The sequence below is a fragment of the Calypte anna genome, chromosome 1, assembly GCF_003957555.1.
Source record: "Calypte anna isolate BGI_N300 chromosome 1, bCalAnn1_v1.p, whole genome shotgun sequence".
Taxonomy (NCBI): domain Eukaryota; kingdom Metazoa; phylum Chordata; class Aves; order Apodiformes; family Trochilidae; genus Calypte; species Calypte anna.
Window position 1 is genome coordinate 90584388 of NC_044244.1, and position 21178 is coordinate 90605565.

A 21178-nucleotide genomic window follows, 5' to 3' on the forward strand; every position below is an offset into this window, starting at 1 on the left:
CTAAAATGGAAAGATACGGATTCAGTGGATGGACACTCAGTGGATAAGGAATTGACTGTCTGGTTGTGTTCACGAAGCAGTAGTCAACAGCTCAATGTCCATATGCAGTGATGAGCAGTGTTCCTCAGGGGAGTTTGTACTGGGACCAGTGCTGTTTAACAACTTTGTTGGTGCCATAGACAGTGGCAGAGTTTGCTGACAACACCAAACTGTGTGGCAGGGTTGACATGCCAAAGGGAAAGGAGTCCATTCAGAGGGACCTTGACAGGCTTGAGAAGTGGGCCCATGCCAACTCATGAAGCTGTGCATAGTCCTGTACCTGGGTCAGAGCAATTCCAAGCAGGATGACAGATTGAGCAGAGAATGGATTAAGAACAGCTCAGAGGAGAAGGACTTGGGAGTGTTGGTAGATGCGAAACTCAACATGAGCCAGCAATGTGTGCATGCAGCCCAGAAAGCTGATCAGGTTCTGGGCTGCCATCAAAAGAAGCGTGGCCAGCAGGTCAAGGGAGGCAATTCTGTCCTACTCTGCTCTTGTGAGACCCCACTGGGAATACTGTGTCCAGTTCTGGAGCCCCCCAAACACAGGAAGGACATGGAACTGCTGGAGTGAGTCCAGAGGAGGGTTATGGAGATGATCAGAGGGCTGAAGCACCTCTCCTGTGAAGACAGGATGAGAGAGTTGGGGTTGTTCACTCTGGAGGAGACTCCAGGGAGATCTTACTGTAGCTTTCCAGTACCTAAAGGGGGTCTAGAGAAAAGGTGGGGAGAAACGTTTTATAAGGACATGTAGTGATATGATGAGGGGAAATGGCTTTGAACTGGAAGAGGGTAGGTTTAGGTGAGACATCAGGAAGACACTCTTCAGGGTGAGGTTGATGAGGCACTGGCACAGGTTGCCCGGAGAGGTTGTGGATGCCCTTCCCTGTTCAAGGCCAGGTTGTTTGGGCCTTTGAGCAGCCTGGTCAGTGTGAGGTGTCCCTGCCCATGGAGGGAGGTTGGAACCAGATGATCCTTAAGGTCCCTTCCAACTCAAACCATTCTATGATTCCATGATTTTTTTAATAGCTTATTCAGTATTGTTGTTGATGCTATGGTTTCTTTTAATAGCTTATTCAGTATTGTTGTTAGACAGTAGTAACAGCCAGCTGAATAACCACATTATGTATGGTGACATTCCCCAGGATCCAGCTTTTCTCTCCAGATGTGGTATTTTTGATTTCCATATGGTACCTGAGCAGAAGGGCCACACTGCACTGCCTTGGGGAACATGTTAGACTTCTCTGAGAAGAACAGGGTAACTACTAGAAATAAGAGAAGGTATTTCTGCTGTCCCCTGCAGGATGAATTTGGAAAAAAAACAAACCCTGTCTGTGTCCAAGCCAGCTTTGCCAAATGGAATGTTCACTCATGTCTTCCACCAGTACCTGATGGTTGCACAGAGCTGCCCTTGCCTCTCTGTCCCTGACCATGGCAATGCTGTCTTTAACAAGACTTCCCCTGATGCCAGGGGGCAGGGAGGGTGGTTCAGACAAACCAGGGAAGCCTCTGAGGGCAGAAAAAGGGTAGCAGCAGGAGGAAGAAGGATGGTTATCTACTGGTTTGTGGGCTCACTTTCTCAGTCTCAGTCTCAGGCTTTTTGTGCAAGAGTTAATTTTGTGTCCCTGCAGCAGGAGAGGTTATGGGGTTATCCGCAGTTGTAGCATTTTCAGCTTTTTGGAAGCATCATCAGCCTCAGAGCCTTAAAGCAGTGACTTTGTAGTGTGGCTCCTGAAGGCTGGGTGGAGGTGTAGTGAGCAGGGGATCTCTGGCCTGTGCTGCTCTCCAGAAGACTGCTGGGACTTCCACTCCAGGGAACCCCTGCAGCTTGGGAAGCGCCCTTTGCCCCCAGTGTCTGGGTTCCATGCTGGTGCCTCTCTACCCCTAGCATCCCAGCTGCCATCGTTTGTACCTCCCAAGGTCAGAGTGCCACAGAGCAGTGTGTGACATGCAGTCCTTGCCTGCCTGGCTCTGCCCTGCACCAGGGGAGCTGGCACCAGGCAGAGCCCTTATGCTCTGCTCCTGCTGTGACCTCGGCACTGCAACAAGCCATGCTTGCTTGCTTTCCACCATCGTAAAGTAGGCAAGTTCATCAAAATAACCTCCAAATGCATTTTATTCTAGATAAACCCATACAAACACCAACATGTATTTGTCATTTTCACTTTTTTTTTTAACCATTTTAAACAACAGCTTAACTTCTGTACAACAGGAATTACTTTACACATTAGTAAGATTTGACTTCAAACTAGATGACTGCAAAATAATGCTCTGTAAGCTAGTGTTAGAAAATATACTGTTTGCCATAGCAGTTTGCCTGTAAACATGTGGAAATAAGTTAAAGAGAAGTTTGCTTTCATTTCAGAGAAGGCTGTAAGGATTGCTGGGCTGCCGTAATACAGCTTTAGTCAAGAGATGGTTCTTTTTGTCCCTGTAACAGTAGCAGAATTGCAGATACTGAAGGTGTGCCAATGTTTTTTGTGCTGACCCAAACCTACCAAAAGAGCCACAATCACTTAATTATACTTCACATCACTTAGTGAGATTCACTTGATGGGTTACAAAGTCTCAGCATGACTTTAAATGGTTTACTAACAGAGTGACGCTGTTTAGGAGGCTTGAATAAAAGGCAATAATCCTATTCCAGGCTGTAGGCTAAAGCTACTTGGCCTGCTTCAACACATACTTAATCTCTAGAAATCATTAAAGCTATTGTAGCAAACAAGCAGTAGTACAAATACAGAATAGGACTGATTTTTCGGTTCCTCATCATATAAACACATATAGTGAAGTTCACAGGTTCAGACCCACGCAAACAGACTATATTTTACAGCTTTTCAAGCAGAAATGTTGGGGTTTCTTTTTCTGCCTGTACAGAAGGTTACTGTTGAACAAAATTTATCACAGTTCACTCAAATTCACTGCCAGCAAACACCTGAAGTGGCACGGAACTGCTGAGACATCTGCCTAACTGGGAAGAGTAACCTGCTCATGCCCCTCCTTTAAATATTAATTACTGTGCTTTTTTAATTTATTTGATGCTGCTTTAAAAAGGTTAGGCTAACAATGATAAAAATCAAGCCCTTAAGTACAGGTAGTCTAAGATTAAGTGCTACTCAAGCAACAGTCCACTCCTTTAGAAAGGACAGGGGGCAAGGCGGGTTAGGGTTGGGGTGGTTTGGGTTTTTTTTTTTCCCAATTAAAATTAAACTTACCACAATATATTGTGCCACACAGAGAAGAGAACTGCTGAAAGTACTGCAACATCGTAGTGCAGTTTCCTGAACAAAGCCATACATTCCATCAAGTATAAAGTGTAAACTTAATAGCAAGTGTAAGACTTGAATTTAAAAAAAAAACAAACAAACCAACAAAAAAACCCTATCACAGTATGGGTTGGTGGCTGCCCTCTCTGATATGCAGGAGGTACAGTTTGTGCAATCACATGTTAGGGAGGGGGCAGACCAGTAGGCAACTTGTTTTTGTGTTAAGTTTTTCCCAGGTTAACAGGTGGCCTTGCCAGCTGGACGTGTGCAGTGGGGCAGTGCCTGGTACCAGCTTCTGGCAGCCTTTGCAGCCAAACCCATCAGCATTAGTACTGACCTCCAGGCTCCTCCGAAGCACTGCTGCACATTAATGCATGTCTTGAGCATTCTGACACCTGGAAGCCCAGCCTAGGAGCTTTTGGCTGGTGACAGCCCCTCCAGCTTTCTGTACTAAGCATGGGCCACCTGTGCTCGTGGCACCTTTGCTGCTGCCAAGGTAAACAGCTCTTCCCTCCCCTGTGGGCCGCTGTGGTACCCCACTCACTTCAGCGGTGGATCCTTCTGGAAAGGTGTGGAAATGTATCTCCATCTCACCAAGGCCTTGCCTCAAATCCAGAGGCAGGCTGCAGGCTCAGCACCTGCCTCTGTGTGACTGCAGCAGACTCCAAGGCAACAAAACATTTCAGCTCTGTACTGGAGGGCAGGGCTCTGCTGACGTGGTAGCAGAACCAGAGCCACAGCTGCTCCTCTATGGCTTTCCACGGTAGCCACTGCACCGGCCTCCTCTCAGCAACAAGCCACCTGCTTTCCAGCTGGGCTAACTTTAGCCACCAATGCAAATGTCATGGACACCCTCCTTTGAGAAGAGCCAAGCCTCCAGACACCTGGGCAGGACTAAGGCAGCAGTTACACCCACACCCACTGCTTGTATCGGTTCTTCATACACAGATTACACCAGCCCTCCTTCTGACATGGTGTTAAACTTACCCTTTTTAGACAAAGCCTTTGTGTGAACAACCTTAAAAAAAAAATTAAAGAAACAAATGCTGGCTTTAGATTTGTGAGGCCCTTGTACATGGGTTGCCAGGACTGTCAGCACTGATGCATGGGCTGATCATGCACCTGAGTGCAGGTTTGTGCACTGAAGCTGCTGCATCACATCACAAGGGTGTGCAGATGAGCTGCAGCTGCACGGAGAGGTTTCACCTGTGAAGTTGCTCACAAGCCTTTCACAGCTTATTTAAGGATGGAAAGGTAGAAATGTAAACACAGACTGATGCCGGCCTAGTGCCTTTCTCCAAAAGCCTCCAGCCCCTGCTCAGTGGCTTCACTATGCATGTGGAATTTCTAACATAAGAAAGAGAAGTCCTGCCATGTGGCATGTGGACTTCAAACTGCAGACCCATTTTTTTTTCTGCTAAACACATTTGTTCTAAGTGTCACCTTGGTGTTGTTTTGCTTGTTTTTTAGTTTTCTGAACAGGGACCAGTGTACCTTTGTCTGGAAGGGAGGAAACTGCAATTGAAGCTGGAGCTCATCCTCACAGTTTGCTGAGGCTGCTGAAAGGATGTGACAGAACACTGGCTTTCTCTCTTGAAAAAAGAGCTAAGCAACTTAAAAGTTCACATGGGCACTTCTGAACTTGCAATGTGTTTACACATCTCCTGCAAGCTTGTTTTAAAGTAAGCAAAAAGCTTGCTCAGGCAGTATTTTTGAACCAAAAAGGATGTGTGCTCAAGTACCTCGAAATGCTGGCCCTGCCAACTCTAGGCTCACTTTTGCTTTCATATGCCCATGTTAGAATATGTAACCCTGCCCGTACTTCATTCCCAAATGCAGATACTACTTGGAATGGTCAGATTGGAGAAGAGTGTCCAAACGTTTCAAACCCTGTACATACAGTCAGTCAAAACAGTTTTGGGAGCAGTAGCACTTATTGAAAATCCCCCACAGCCACTCTGAGTCAGTGCTCTGCTCAAAGCCATTTGCATTTTTTCTTTTCATCAAATAAGGCTTTTACTTGCTGGAGCTGTTTCTGGACTTCTTCAAACCCCCGTTCTCGCTCGAGTTTGCTGACAATCTGTTAATTAGCAAAAAAAGAGAATAATTTTTTTAGCACTTATTTTACTTGCTGTTTTTTAAAGACTGTTTTTCTGCATTCCAACAACTACTGGCAGAAAAATCCATCTGAATGCCCGCCTAGATGTAAACATTCTTTTCTGACTTTAACACTTTATTTTGGTAGGTTTCCTTTCAAGTCATTATGATTACAAGATTTGCAACACTTCCACAAGAGAATGCCAGAGCCAAGCAAAAAAAGCCCCAAACAAATCCAACACATGTTCATCTCCTGAAACGTGAGACAAGGCCAGTGCTCCAGTTTCGCCCTAGAGCAGATCTACAAATGATAGTTTATTTCTTTTCCTCTGCCCTATAAACCGAGGGCAATAATCTGCCTCTGTTTCTCTAACTGGCCCAACTGGCACCAGCCCAGGTGATAGGAAGCAGCAGTACTGCTGTCTGGAAACTCCCTGCTGGCAGCTCTGCCAAGCAACTGAGGTCTCAGCAAGCCATGAATGAGGCTTAGCTGCTCCCAACCAAAAGCCAGAGGGGGAAGAGCAGAGGAGGGGTTTTCTTCTAAGGAAGGGGTAAGTTTAGCCAGTACTATCTTCAAAAAAACAAAAACAGGCCCTAAGATTACAAAGTATTTTGAAATCTCCCCTGTCAACAATTTTAGTGAGTTTAATGAAGTCTAGTTCCATTCCAAATATTATCCCAAGCTTCTTTTCAGAGGGAAAGATTTTGATGCCGAGCCCTGGTAATTTGAAGTGTCAGAGATCAGAAGCAGGAAGGTAGCTAACAGGTGGCTGAGAGCTGGATGATTACAGCAAGTGCTGATGCTGTGCTGCTGGGGATGAAAGAGGGAAAGGTCTGGTTGCTGGGAGACCCAGACAACCTGCTGGAAGTGGTAACGAGGCCTTCAGGCAACACACCCCAGCTGGCTCTTATCTCCATCCCTCTGCAGGCACACGCAGCCTCTGTTAAGGATGCCGAGCAAAATGGCGTTGAGGATCCTGTCGTGCAAAGTGGAGGGCAGGGATCTCCTGACAAAGCAGCTTGGAGGTAGCCTGTGACTAAGTGCTTTCATTAGAGAAAATATTTACTCTGTTAGCAATAGCAGGCACTGCGACCCATAGCATCTTCTCTTTAAAAGAAAGGCTATTAGAGCAGGGCATAAGAGAGCTATGATGGGAAAGGGACACCTCTCGCTGGAAGGCTGAGTGTGCTCCACTGAGGTGTTTGCACTGCCTGTTAAATGGAGACCCCTGGTGCTACAGTCTCATCTGATTTCTGACTCTCCAGGGAAATGGAGCGCGTGCACAGGAGTTCTGACAGGCGTGAGCAGACACTCTGCAAACACAGTAAAACAAGAAGTCCAGACTATACAGGAACTTCTTCAAAACTGCAGGAAGAATGTTAACTGCTCCTACCTCTGTGAAATACAGCAGTGAAAGTAAAGGTGCATTTTCAAACTTTTGGCCTGTGAGGTGAAGGCTCCAGCCAGCCCTGGGGGCTGTGCTGCTCTGGCCCCACAGAGCTGAGCAGGAGGTACAGGCTCAGCTACATCACTGAGGGGCTGTTTCTGGAGTCACATGCCAGGCCAGCCCTTGGTGGTTTTGTCAAGCCTGTGATAAGCTGACATTCAGGGGATTAAGCAGGAATAGCAGACATGCTTACCTCATCATAGTATTTCACTATGTATCTGTAGATTTCAATCAAGGCCACTTTCTCATTAAATTCATTTTCATGTTTCTAAAAGAGAAAACAGTTGTGGTCAGGTGGTTCTCCTTTTTAAAAAAGCTTAATGTGAAAGCAAATGAAGTTCCTACTTTTCAACCGTACCTTAGATTCCTGAGTTAGAAATTCTTCAAGCTCTGAAGTGGTCAATGGAGGCAGGTCCCTGATGGCTTTGTAGTATGCTTTCACCTCCTTCTTGTAGAGTGGAATGTCCTTGGCGTACAGAAGTTTATTTGTCGGTGCTTCCTTAAAAGAAAATATTTGAAGCCTTGTCAATTTTCACAGCACAGATTCCTAGGTTCCACCTCCACATAGTTAATTGCATCTAATCGTGTCTATTCTCTGTGTGACTCACATCTCTTTGAGTGGTTATACGGAAGGAATCAAGGTTATGAAATAAAGATGAAGAACGGACACAGGACCTCAGTAATAGCACGTTGTGTTTCATGACAGTTACCACATTATTGTTTCTGTTGGCATCAGGAGGCATGAACACCGGTCATGTATTAGCGTCTCCATTTTTATATGCAAAATTATTTGTTGGAGTTTTCTTTCTTCATTCCTCTTAATCCCTCCCCAGACCTGAAAGACTGTGAAAGCTGAACAGAAGGCCTTGATGCTGATATCTTATTTACACACAGCATCCAGCAGCGCTGTGGAAAGCTCCCCATGGGTAACATGCCAGGGAGCAGCAGTTCCCCTAAAACATTTTAGTCCCTACTACTCCTGTTCCTCACGGGTTGGAGAGCTGCCTGTCAGGCACAAACAGCCAAAGGAATTTACTGGTTTTCCCCAGGGCTTCAACAACCCAGGTCAGCACCAATCTACCAGGCAGTTTTAGGTTCATCCAAAGATATAAATGCTGATGGTTTTGGTAGGAGGGAAAGCCTCACCTGGAAACCACATTTTTAGAATGTAACAGTGGGGGCTGGTAGCTTCCTGTCACTGGTAGAGTTTAATTTCTGGGGAATAAATGACACAACTATGTGATACTGTGTCACTGCTGTTTCCACACTGTGATGAAATGATTTGAATAGTTCTTTTCTAAGTGGCTAAAGAATGTTTTATGATAAAAGGCTAAACATTATGAAAGTAAATGCATTTTAGTACTGAAAGGCCACAAGAAGTTTCCTGCATTGCAAACCTGTATCAGGTTTCAGCATCCCTTTTCAAATGGGTAATGGGAGCTATTATGAATGTGAACAGTATTTCACAATGGATGATAAGCACAGAACCCTAAAGAGACCATTCTCATTTGCAGTTTTTCCAGCAAGTAAGAGATGTGATTACTTTTAATGCATGATAGTTCACTCCTAAAATAAGGTAAATAAATGTATTATTTGTTATTTACCTTTCACAGATGAACAGTTGGTTCAGATTGCACAGGAAATTAGTCCATTATTGTATTTTTTTTTTAACGATAAAAAATCTCTAGCCTATTTCCCTGGTTGTATGAGCCTGAACAAATGCTTCCTGCTTTGGTCCAAAGAAAAGGAAAATATCCTTAGGAAAAATTAAGCATTTCTGATCTCCAAAAATCTGGACACTGTAGTAAAGAACTTTTCAGTGTAAGACTTCTGGACTTGTTACTCCAACAAATAATTTTGCATATAAAAATGGAGATGCTAATAAATGTGAAAGGAACTGTTTTAAACTTCAGAGCTCTTTCAAGCATTCTTACAGCTCCCAGAATATTACTGCATACAATTTCTGCAAATTTGTGTATGGCAAACAAAATTTGGACTACTTATCAAATCATCTTAATATTTTAAGACCTTCTTTGCTAAAAAATTAAAGACTTTAGGAAGTCTTTAAAATCTTACAAGTTCTACCCTCTTCTACATACTCTATAAACAAACTATCGAGAAAGAAACAGCAGAGAAGACAAGCTGCAGTTAACTATAAAAATGGCATTCTGGTAGATGTATCTGCCTGCTCCAGTGAATTCTTCAAAGCTTTGTGAGGCAAAGCAACAAAGAATGGAAACACAACTTAATTAGGCCACTGATGGGTTTGCCCCCAGTATCAGTAGATCCAGAACTTCATCACTAAATCTTAATACAGTTGAAAGAGACATTGGTTAGCAAAAGGAGCTAGCAAAAGACTGGAAGGGCAGCATTACCTTCCCTAGTGTCTGTTCTGCTAGAGAAAAGGCATCCATGAAAGCTTGTGCGATTACAGACAAACAGCCATCTATATGTGAAGTCTTCTTAATATCAAAGACAAACTGGGGATTCTTCAGTATGTTCACCCAGAAGCGAAGAGGAAGACTAGACAGAGAAAGAACAAACATCTTTAAAATTAACCCCTCAAGTTGCACAACTGCTTTAAAATGGTAATTTAATTATCATTTAATTGCACAGCACTCATGGGGAAGAAGCACATTTATGGGCTGCTTATTCATGTTAAAAAAAGGATCAGGGAAGAAAAGCCCAAACACATCTGTCAGTCACCCCTCCATCTTCAAGTAATGCTCTTCACCTGCAGATACTTCTTTCTGAGTCTGAAGTCAGTACACAGACTCACAAGTTCTGGAAGCTATGGTGGTTTCTATTGGTATCCAATCAATTTACTAAAATTACTAAGCCAAACTCTGTCTTCACCCTGAAATGCTAAAATCTTAATTCTTCTGGTCACTGGTGACCTGCTCCATCTTTGCAACTACATGTTGAGTCCATGCACTCCTGACATATATCACATGGGCCTACCTGTTGGTTTTCCATATATGGACCACATCAGGGTCAGTAATTTTTTTGCTCTCAGCCTGGGCATCCAGAAAGTCAAAAAAGTACTTGATGGCAACAGGTGCTTTATTGTTGGGTAAACTCCAAATGCTCCTGAAGAGCTTTTCGACAACTGCATGAATTGCAACCTGAAAGATACGAAAATGAACAGTGTTATTATTATGCAAGAAAATAAGAGAATTTCCTGTCTCAGAGAAATGGATGTGCCTCAAGGCAACCACAGTTATAAGCTACAATACACTTGTGGTAAATACTTAAGCCATAGGTTATTGGTAAATAGGACAGTAAGAAAAATGAAACTACAAATGCACCACAAGGAGCTGCTTTCAAATGTCACATCCTGTCACTTTACCGACAGGACAATTGTGGTGAACTTTGTTCATAAAACCACTGATTCCTTCCACCTACGAGTCAGCACAAAGGCAACATCAACTCTTCAGATAGCACCATTGCAAAAGGCCTTTGTTACTGGAAGTAAGAGGGAGGTGAGCAAAAAGGAGCTTAACCAATTTTCTAGGGCACTCGGGTGGCATACAGAGGCACTTTCTAATATTAGAAAGAAGAACTGGAAACTGAGGACTTCTGATCCAGAAGTGAAGCTATTTGGCTCACCAGAGAAAGGGCTTGGTTGCTGATGGATTCACTGACATCACAGTTTGTCTCTACCTAAGTAGAGGCAAACAAAGCAAACCACAGTTTTGTGCTTTTTTTTCTTCACATCTGTTCTGAAGCTCAGTTCAGCCTAATCTCTCAACAAAAAGGATTTAAGTGTAGCTCAGGGCCTGGATGTGCTACTGACCACTTCAGTTCATCTGGCAAAATCTGCAATTCTGTTTGTGTGTGTGTATGGGCGAGAGAGAGAGAGAAAGAGAGAGATGAGGTTCATTGCAATTTCCTTTAGTGCACAGTGTGCCACAGGTGTAATTCCACAGGTAAGGATATCAAAGCACTGTTCACAGCACTAAGTCCTACTTTGGAGAAAGAGATGGTTAATTCAAAGCCCTCTAAAAGGAGTGTTTCTCTGTAGCCTGATCTTTTCTTTGGCACTTCATTCTTCAGCCATAAGATATTACTGGTTTACTCCAGCAGTTCCTAAGGGCTTATGTTAATTTCCACAACTAATGAGAAATGACCAGTCTTCACTCTCACTTTGGGCAGCATCCCAAATTACGTCAGATGCTATCAACAATCTCATTAAATAATGATTGATAGATTTTTAAATGCCATAATCATCATCCCTTCAGGCCTCTTGTATCACATAGCTCTCACTGTTGTGCAAAGATTAGTATCTTAAGTAAAATGTTGTTGCAAAGAGTTTTATAACCATTTTGAGTACATCAGAAACAAGATGACATTACTGGAGGGAGTGAGCAGGGTTTATTCCTAGGGAATACACATAGTATAAATGCATAAATAGGTAACTGTATTACAAATCAATGCAAAATTAAAAAAGATAATCTAAAAAACAAGGACCCTGTTTTTAAAATTAATCTAGTTATTTTGGGTGGTTAATTTGAGACCCTAAGAGATTATTTCATTTCACAGGCACTATTTTGCAGAACTCAGGCTTTTGGAAATTGTCTCTAAGATGGGCAAACTCTAGTAGAGAGTAAGGAGATTGCTGACTGAAAGCTGTCTCTCCAGAAGGGATTGTTCTTGCTTTATGGGACTCACCATCTATAAGCTCAGTAACTATCATTTTGCTTTAACCTGAGAAAAAAGTTGGGCTTATTCAAGAGACAGAGAATGTGAGTAATAGACAATTTTAGAACTCTAGCATTAGAGAGCATGAAACGAAATGTATCCATCCTTGCAAATGGTCACAATCCATAGTGAGCACGGTGATTTTAGAGGATACCTTTTTACTTAATACTTGATATACATGCAGGAAGTCTGAATAATTTCTGATTTAATTTCTATTTTGGTTGTGTCCAATGAGCCAAGCCCTCCCCCAAAATAAGGTCTGCACAGTTTACCTTGGTTGACAGAAGCTTTGTCAGGTACATTTCCTTCACTTTGAATTTTTGCTTTCCTTTGTGGCCTGCTCCTTTCACATCCTTGTTTGCTTCAGAGTCTGGTAAAATCTATCATGAAGAGATTAGAGAGATTACACAGATATAAATACAGCTCAGTATTAAATCTACTACTTAGCAGTGTAATGACGGAACTCACCAAATGACAGTGCTCATCTGAGTAGTCCACATCTGAACAACAGAAAGCAAAGAGGTATTAATGAAACACACAACTCTAAGCTTTTGAAGTCTGCTGGGCCCTGGGCTGTGAAGCAGGGTGTGTCGGGGTGCTTAGCAAGCAGGCTCAGTGTCCTGGTTTCCTACCCAGCCCCCCAAGAATGCACACATCCTGGCTCACCACCCCAGTCTCAACCTGCAGCTCAGAACGACTCAGCTTGGGCACCATCACCTGCCGCTGGGATAAGCAATGCCATAGCAGTGGCATTGCACCTCAGGGACACACATCTCCTAACTTTAGATGTCCACTTTGATGGTGAGGTGAATGACACACTACAAGTGTCTGTTTCTCTCCAGGGACCAGAGAAAGTCCACCTCTCCCATGCCACCAGCTGGGCTGCAGCATCAGAGGGGTAGGTGAGATGAACTGAGGCCCTGTAAGTATCCTTTAACTCCTGATCTGCAGCCGAGAGAGCTGAGTCCCAAGCTTTCAGAAACAGAACCAAGAGAGTACAAAGGTGCATTTTTTTGTTATGCCTGCCTCTGGACACTGGAACACTGGGTCTGAGATGCACAATGCTGGGCTCTAGAGCAGGCCATGTTCCCTGTGTTGGTCTCACCACTCAGTACTTTGTGTCACCCAATCTTCCCCTGCCCTGCTTTCCTGCCTATGAGTCTGTACCTTTAAGCCTTCTTTCCTTTGCCTTCTTCCTTCCCCCTAGGCCCACTGTGCCTGTCAGAGCCCAGAGTCTCTTCATTTGGCTCAGCTATATCAAAGTGCCAACCTTTCTGACCTCCTATTGACCAAAATATAACCCGTTACAGCTCAGCTCTGCATTTCCAGCCCATTCTTCACAAAAGGTTAAGCAGGCTGCAGTTCCTTTGTTACCTGATCGGGTATTGGCCTTCTTTTTGAAGACTTTTATGGTTGCTCCGTTAGAAATCTGAAAGAGAAACCAAACATACTATGCTTAAATAAAAGTGTTTAGGATTCACGAAACCCTCAGTTTAATTTCTTCTGCCCTCAAGTCCATGGGAGGGCAGGAGTATTGCAGCATGCTTTGTGCATGGCTCTCAGCAGGCATGGGCAGCAGCAAGGTGGGAAGGAAGCTCTTCTGACAAACTGGCCTTTAAGGCCTTCTCCTTTCTTTGATTTTTCCGTTTCAGCCCTAATTGGGACATTTTCATTTTCATGTACTGCTTTGTGCTGCTTCTTGCACCCATCTCTACAGATTGCCTGGGCTGAAATCTCTGGCTCCAGCTGCAAAAGGATCTTATGGGAAGGTGAGGCAGGGAGGGGAACACAAGGATGATTCTTTTCTGGCATCCTTTCTTTCAGACCATTCCAGAGCTTTCCCCCCATGCCTTATGCAGGGGCCATGCTGAGGTGCTTCTAAGAACTGTTTTCAAACTTCAGTTCCCAAAATGAGCAAAATATTTACACCCTCTGGACTGTAAGGTCAAGATCTGTATCTAGCCACCTTGGGATTTCTAGGAAGAATCTTCCTTACTCCTTCCCAGAATTTACAGTGCTGCCAGGATAGTAACTATTATCTTTAAAAGAAACTGGCAACTCATGCTTTTGTTGTCAAAGATTAACTCAAAAAACAGCTCCCACTGAGAACTACATTACTGCTCTTCTGTCACATGTTGGGTCTTGCCAAGTGCTAGTATACTTCCCTCTGTGATTACAAAACAACTGGCCAGTTCTAGGAAGGGATCTCTGCCAAAATAATTTAAGTGTTTTTTAAACCTTGGCAGCCAGCCTGGTGTGAGAAACCAGTTTAAGCATTAAGATACTCCATCAAAAGCTCTGTCTTGCACCAAAGAAATCTTCACTTACACTTGCTCCTGGAAGTAAATTCAATCTATTTTATAAGCATGATTTTTTACAAGCTTTCCATTTATCACACAGTGTTTCAGAGGTCTTTCAGGTAACACAGAGCACTCTAAATCCACACTACAAGGGGGAATATGCCCTCAGGCTAGCTTGTGAGGTGACACAAACACCCAGAGAGTCCTCCTACTTGTCCCTCAAGGTAAGGAAACAGGAGCAGGGCTACCCAGCAGCTTACCCCCTGCCAGAGCAGAGTGGGCAATGCACTGACCCCACTCCCTCTCCAGGAAGCAGCAGAGCAGCTCAGTGCTGAAATGTGTTTGCTTCTGTCTTGAGGGGTGATGGGCAGAGGTGAGAGGAGAATGTTCCTCCCTACAGCAACCACAGGCACTGGTGCAGTGCAGCCATGATCCAAACCCTCACCTCAGGTTTATTTCTGAGACAAATGAGGCATTTAGCACTGAGTGGAATATGTTTTCCCTTCTTTATCACTGCTGCAACAGCCATACTTGCTGTTTCTTTTAGTGTGATCCAGTAAAAATAAATAAATAAGCCCTTCTTTTTGTGTCCCACTACCTATATTGGTTTTTATGATCGGCTGCTCCCAGGGGCACCCCAAAATGACTTTGTTTTGTCAGATGCATTACTGAGAGTGACAAACAGGGAGAGGGGAGATCTGTTCAGATCCACTCAACATGGAGTACAGCTCTTTTTAAGATGTAGTAGTGCACCTCTTCCTTGTCCTCCAGGCTTCCTGTCCTTCCTATAATCCATTTCTCTTCAGTGAACTCCCTGGATCACAGACTCAGATTTGCTCCCTGGGGCTGTGCCTGCTCCTGGAACGTGTGATGCTGCTGCAGGCTGAGATACGGGAGATCTGTGACTGGACAGGAGATCTGAAAGCAGCTCTCTAACTCTTGTGTGGGGAACAGGACATCATGGTAATCATGACCTTACTGTTGATATGTAAGCTGGAATTCTCAGACAACATGACCACCCTCACGCTGTGTATGTGATGTTCCCTTTTCTTGCTCTCTAGACACCTTTACATTCCTTTCTGCATTAATATGCATATAAGAAACTAAACTAGAGGCAGGTACTTGCTACTAAGCTACTGCCTACAATTCCACTAAGCTTCTGCCTAAAATGTACATTACTTTTTCTGTGTCAGAAGAAGTGAACTAATGGATCTATCAGAGATAGATACCCAGCACAACTTCTGTAAAGCAGCTGCTAAGCTATAATTAGTATAGTTGCAGCTTTGCGAAAACAGCTGAACCTCCAACCTAACTTGCATCTGCCTGCAGAAACCGCAGACAAAAACAAAGGCTGGGACAAAGATGCCCAGAGATGACAATGACCAAGGGGAGCGGAGCCATTTGCCATGAGGTATGGTGCCACGGTATGCCATGAACTTGGGAGGTGCAAACTGCTGCCAGATAAAACAAGGAGCAGTTGCAATAGCTGCCTGCAATAAAGACAGCATGTACTATCACATTGTACAGAAATTCAAATGATCAGATTCAGATCTACATTGACCTTTGCTGCACAGACTCTTACTGCAACTGTCCTAATTTGTGCAAAACCTTGAAGTGGAGCGGAGGGAACTCCCACACTGATCTGTAGACAAGATTCAAAAGAGGCACAGGAGAAGCTGTGCTTAAGGCACTGGATGGTGACTCAGGACATCTGGGTTCACTGCTGCTTCCCAGGAGGTAAGGAGAGCTACAAAAAAAGCCTACAGAAATCTGTAAAACGACTCCAAATGAGCTTGCTCCAGATCTGTGCAGCCTTGTGCTGCGTCCAAGCTACAAGCAGTCGTGCTAGCAGTCCTTGTCCCTCAGATAGCAACGTGCTGAGGGCTGGCTTAGGTTTCTCAGCACTGTAATGCATTGCGTGACACAGACGTACAGTCATCAACAAAATTTCTAAATAAATAAAAACTGACTACTGTGTCAAGAGCCAGACTTTCAAATTCAACAAGACATGAAGAAAGCTGACGAAAAGTACTCAGCATACTAACCTCATAGAATCATAGAATCAGACAATGGTTTAGGTTGGAAAGGACCTTAAACATCATCCAATTGCATCCCTCCTGCCATGGGCAGGGACACCTCACACTAGAGCAGGTTGCTCCAAGCCCCATCCAGCCTGGCCTTGAACACTGCCGGGGAGGGGGCAGCCACAACTTCCCTGGGCAACCTGTGCCAGTGCCTCACCACCCTCACATAAAATGATTTCTTCCTCATACTGAGCCTAAAACCAGTTTAGGCTGGTTTAAAACCAGTCCCAGATGTCCTGATTACATGGTCATTTTCCTCCCCAGATCTCCTGTAGGCCCTTTAGGTACTGAAAGGTGGCTATAAGGTCCCCTTGGGTAGTTGTTAATAACAACATATCAGTACTATGAAGCTATGTTTCTTCTAAGTGGCTGTTGCTATTAGTAGGCAACTAATACACTATGTGGCAGTGAGAAAACGCTGTAGCTTTAAAATATTTTTAAACTTCATTTTCAAAACCTTACAGAAGCATCAAAAAAGCATCAAAATGTGAGCTACCATATCACCTGAGGCCAGTCATCTGCTGCACATCATACCCCAGCCTCTCACTCTGTATTTTGAAACTCCTTCAACAGGCAAACCTGCTCAGTACTCTTTTGCAATGTGCTGATCCCAGAGGGGCTCTGCCACCAGATGCAGCCCTGCGTGTAGTTGCAGTGATGGACAGATTATTGCAGCATTGAAAAGGACAAGTTTACATGAGTTAACTGGAAGTAGAGGGAAAAAATAAGGGTACAAGTTGTACTGGTAGATGGTAGCAGAATCAGAGAGAAAAAGGGAGGGTCTGAAGGGAAAAGCAGGCAAAATCATCAGTCCTTTTTACTCTGACTCTCAATGAGCTTTTGCAAGAATTGGTACCACCTGTTCAGATAATAAAAAAGATGAGGTGAGAATAACTAAAGAATTGCTCATGGTGCTGCAAAAACTCAGCAGCAGAGACTGGAAAAGACTCAAGACAACGTTCATAGGTGGAAATCAGATGCTCTTTTAACTAAAATGCTCAACTGAAGTGACACTTCACCTGGTGAACCAAGCAACCTTGCAACAAGCACACCTCTGAAAAGTAACAGGAAACAAATGAATCATTGGCAAGAAAGTTGTGTCACACATTTCTTTCCTTCTGTTGATGATGCTCAACTATCTGTTCAAGATTTTGATCAATAAGATATTTCTTTGCAGACAGCAGCTGGGGGCTGGGGGAGAAAATGCTTCTTGATCCATTGGTACATCTTCCATGCTTACCTCATAGTGACCAATGGTATTTAGCTTCCTTATCCCATCCTCCATCACCTCTGAAGAACCATCAATATCTAACAGCTCTCTTTGCTGCTCCTCAGATATGAGTTCTGCAGTTCAACAGGAAAACAATTACATCCCAGTGGCATTCTCAATATACAGATGTTTGTAAAGAAAAGCAGCATATGATTATATTTGGACCGGTGGCTCCCAAATGAACTCTGTTTCTCTCTGTCCTTGTTCTCAGCCACATTAGAGTGGTTTTGGGAGTGCTTTTGCTCTCCCACACTTCAGATTACTTTCCTGAAGTGAGTCTGCATACTGTAGGCTACTGGTGCTTCACTTTGTGCTGGTCAAGGGAGAGCTTTTGGAGGTGCTTCCACCTAAACCACCTACTCTGAGCATGCCCTGGTGTCCTGGCCACATAGAAGAAAGGTTTCACAAGCCACTTCTAAAATATCTCCAAAATGAGCTGTACAAGACTACCATAGTATTTGTGAAGGGTGGTCAGGCACTGGTGGTGGACATAACCATCAGATATGAGGGTAAATTATCATCACATGCTGAAATAGCAACTGAAAAGGTGAGGAAATATCAAATGTCTCATGGACAAATGCCAACAATGTAAGGTTTGCTGGATCTCTTACTGGAGCATGTGGGAAGTGCTATGGCAGCAACTCCAGGCTTTTATCTGACCTTGGGCTTTTGAAAGCCCAACAAGAAAATGTGGCTCGACTCATCTGCTGGAATGGCCATACTTACATCTGTAGATATTATATCTGTAGACGTTATACACATCTTTGTGAGTTGCATGCAAACTATTACATAAACCTTGTCTGATTGTAAATAAACTATATTTGTGGGTTCTTCTCATCAAGGGAAACATAGACCTGTTAGAATGAAGGGCCTTGGAAGGAAGTAAGTAGAACCTGAAGTACTTGAAAAAAATGATGTGTCATCTTACCCACTCAAAAAAATTATCAGGTAGCTGTTCTTAGCTGGGCAGGACACTTTACTTAACCCAGAAAAGAAACATATCAATTACATGTGTTCTATAAGCAACATGTGCTTGTTGATTGCATGCTGAAGTGCTTGCAGAAGCAAAACAGATGTAGTTCCAGTGTTCTAACTGGAAGCACAAATTATACAGTATTTCCCCAGAAATTCCTTACCAAAGCTATGTTCTACCTAAACATTAAAAAAAAAAATCAAAGCCAGGAATTCCTGAAAAGAAAACTCCACAGGCAGACCAGTGAAATCCTTGAAAATGACACTCACCCAGACCAATTTCATCCAGCTGAAGACCATAGAGAAAGCCATTCTTATTAAGGAAAGCCTGAAGGCTCTTCTCCTTGGCTTGGCCTATGGTGTCACAGTCCAGAACATTAACTTGGATAGTCTGACAGGCATCTCCACTCTCATTTTCTGGGATTTTTTCAAAGATAATATTCACTGTCTGGGGAAAGAAACACATGTTAGTCTGACTTACAGGGAACACCTGGCATGGGAAGCCTACAAACTACTGACAGCAAACCTGACAGATTTTCAGCATATTTATTATTAAAGCTATTTTTAGTGAAGATATTTGAAGGAATTACACAGTGGAGCATTTTGAACTCGTTGTGTGTGAAGAATCAAAGAGATATAGCTATATGGATTTCCAAAAGTGTATTTTGTATTCTGCTTTTGTGCAAATCCATTTCAGTGAATTACCAAAAAACCCAAGAGCAGAACAGGAAAAATTACATGCTCAAAAAAAGCAGATCTTTTATTTTAAATTAATGCCTTAAAAGCAAAATTGTAAGCCACTAGATATCTGATAAGGTTGCTAGGTAAGTTGTTATGGTAAGCATAATTGATTTTGAAGCAGGAAGCAGGTTTAAAACACATACTTACACCAACAGATTATGCTGAGTACCTTATGTCATACAAAAAACTACACCTCCCCTGGAGATATCTGTGTCTGTCTGCCTACAGCTATGTCCCTAGAGGCTGCTGCAGAAGGGGTGGAAAAGGAAATCTCACAAAAATGTGATTTATTCTGTTAGCTATTACACAAGGTCAAACACCCACACATCCCACCCAGTTACACCATCCCTGTCCTTTAGCTCACGGCTGCTGCTGTCTGGGGCACAACTCATCCTGGGATGTGATCCCAGCACAACTGGGATGCCCAGGAGGTGAGTATGGGCTAGAGGGAGGTGCCAGTGAGACTGGGTGAGCTTCTCCAGGGAATGTTTTTACTCAGGCCATATTTCTGCTTAGGTCAGGCAGATCAGCTGCTTCCAAAAGGCAAGGAAAAAAGATGAGCACAGATTACTTAATGCTGAGTGGTAGCAGCACTCATTTCCAGTGCCACAGCCTGCTCCTTGCAGGGACATCACTGTTCAGCTACCTGGATACAACCATTCTGCTGCAGATGTCTTGGGACAGAATTAAAACAAGTGCAGTTTGGGTGCCAGCACTTGACTGCAAGTGGCATAGGAAAATCTGTGTACTTGAACCATTCTGTCTGTTGGATATTTCTGGTGTAATACCTATCTTTTGACTGAAATGTGAGCACTGCAGGTGTCACTCAATGAAGGAGTGATTTGTAAAAGAGGAAGAAACTAAAAAAATTTTTTTTGCCTCCCATCATGTGAATGAAAGAAGTTCTGTCCAGCTTGCTGCAGGGGTACTTTTTCTCTCTTCTTAATGAGTAGTTACTAATATTTGTAGTCTGCTATTTTCTGCTTTATTATTATTATTTAGCAAGGGTGAAAATTATGACACATTGGTGGTAAAAAAAATAGTTCAGTGAGACATAAATTAACTTAACTGTTTCTAGAGAACCAAAAGGAGGGTTGCAAAACTATGGAGATCAGGATTTCACAGGTAACTGAAGTAACTGAGAATAACTTAATCAGTACACTGAAATGTCTAACTGTGAGGAAAATGAGTCCATGGAAAGGACAGACGGAACAAAAGAGGAGGAGATGCAGGAATGGTGACTGCAGAAGGAGAAGCAGACTGGATGCCATCCCTCAGGTTGGGATTTCATGTGGAAAATTAGCAAAAAATATACTGGCACAGGAATGAGGGAGTCATGCCTGGTTAGGCCCACAGACCAACTGAACAGACCACAGTCTTGCCCTTGACTTTGAGTGCCTTGAGGTCATGGTCTTGTAGGATAAAAATGAGGACAAGGACTAAGTATTTTGTCTCTGGAAAACTCATTTTAGTAAAAGTCTTTGTCTCCTGTAGTCTCCAAACTGATCTTTCAGACATAGTTACTCTTTAACTGATGCTGATTTTTCTTTACATCCTTGGAAACATTCCCTCCTCTAGTTGATTCTTTCCTCCTAACATCACACTGCAATATTCCTATTCTTCTTCTCCTTCATTTCCTCTTACTTTCAGGAAAAGATGTCTGATTCCCTGCTGCATTTTCTTTTCACTACATGCTCTCACACACACTGCACATAAATGTGCAGCCTCTTCAGTCACTGGCATCCAAGAGTCCTCCCATCCCTGCTCAACTCATTTCAGGATAACAAGACTGTAAAAAGAGAGTAGCACTCCTTTATGTAGGTGGAATACAAGTCATTTATGGACTCCTTCATTGAAAGCAACCACAATGTGAGGATACAACTCAAAGAAGTAGTCAGATGGCAAGAAATATTTAAACACATAAAAATCTCTAATCCTAGAGAGCCAGACAGTTTTGCTGGTATGATTTCCTGCAGAAGTTAATCTTAAGTGATAAAGCAATTGATGGGGAGCTAGGAAAGCCAATTACTGTTATGTCTTCCCTCTGCAGATGAAGTTTTCATAAATCAGACTCAACCTGTCTGACAGCACAGTCCCTGGCTTTAGAAACCATTAATCAAAACCTGACAGTCACAATAAATGCATTTAGACACAAAGTGTAGAACTGGGAAAAGAATCAGAAATGACTGTAAAATTATGAAAACCCTTTTATGATCAGCTCTAAAGGTCAGAAAACATTTAAGAGAAATCACAAGAGGAC

At 43.2% G+C, this 21178-nt stretch overlaps 1 protein-coding gene across 1 annotated transcript in view; it reads right to left on the reverse strand.

The window, feature by feature from the left end:
• Positions 1 to 2137: 2137 nt before the first annotated feature.
• PLXNC1 (plexin C1) overlaps positions 2138 to 21178 on the reverse strand; it is a 70953-nt gene continuing 51912 nt past the window's right edge. The window contains exons 22-31 of the mRNA XM_030463620.1: positions 18448 to 18625; positions 17176 to 17279; positions 12926 to 12980; positions 12020 to 12051; positions 11824 to 11931; positions 9812 to 9975; positions 9226 to 9373; positions 7209 to 7349; positions 7044 to 7118; positions 2138 to 5385 (exon numbers count right to left, since the gene is read on the reverse strand). Of these exons, the coding sequence (XP_030319480.1) occupies positions 5281 to 5385; positions 7044 to 7118; positions 7209 to 7349; positions 9226 to 9373; positions 9812 to 9975; positions 11824 to 11931; positions 12020 to 12051; positions 12926 to 12980; positions 17176 to 17279; positions 18448 to 18625 (1110 nt within the window). The 3' untranslated portion in view covers positions 2138 to 5280. The remainder of the gene's footprint in view (positions 5386 to 7043; positions 7119 to 7208; positions 7350 to 9225; positions 9374 to 9811; positions 9976 to 11823; positions 11932 to 12019; positions 12052 to 12925; positions 12981 to 17175; positions 17280 to 18447; positions 18626 to 21178) is intronic.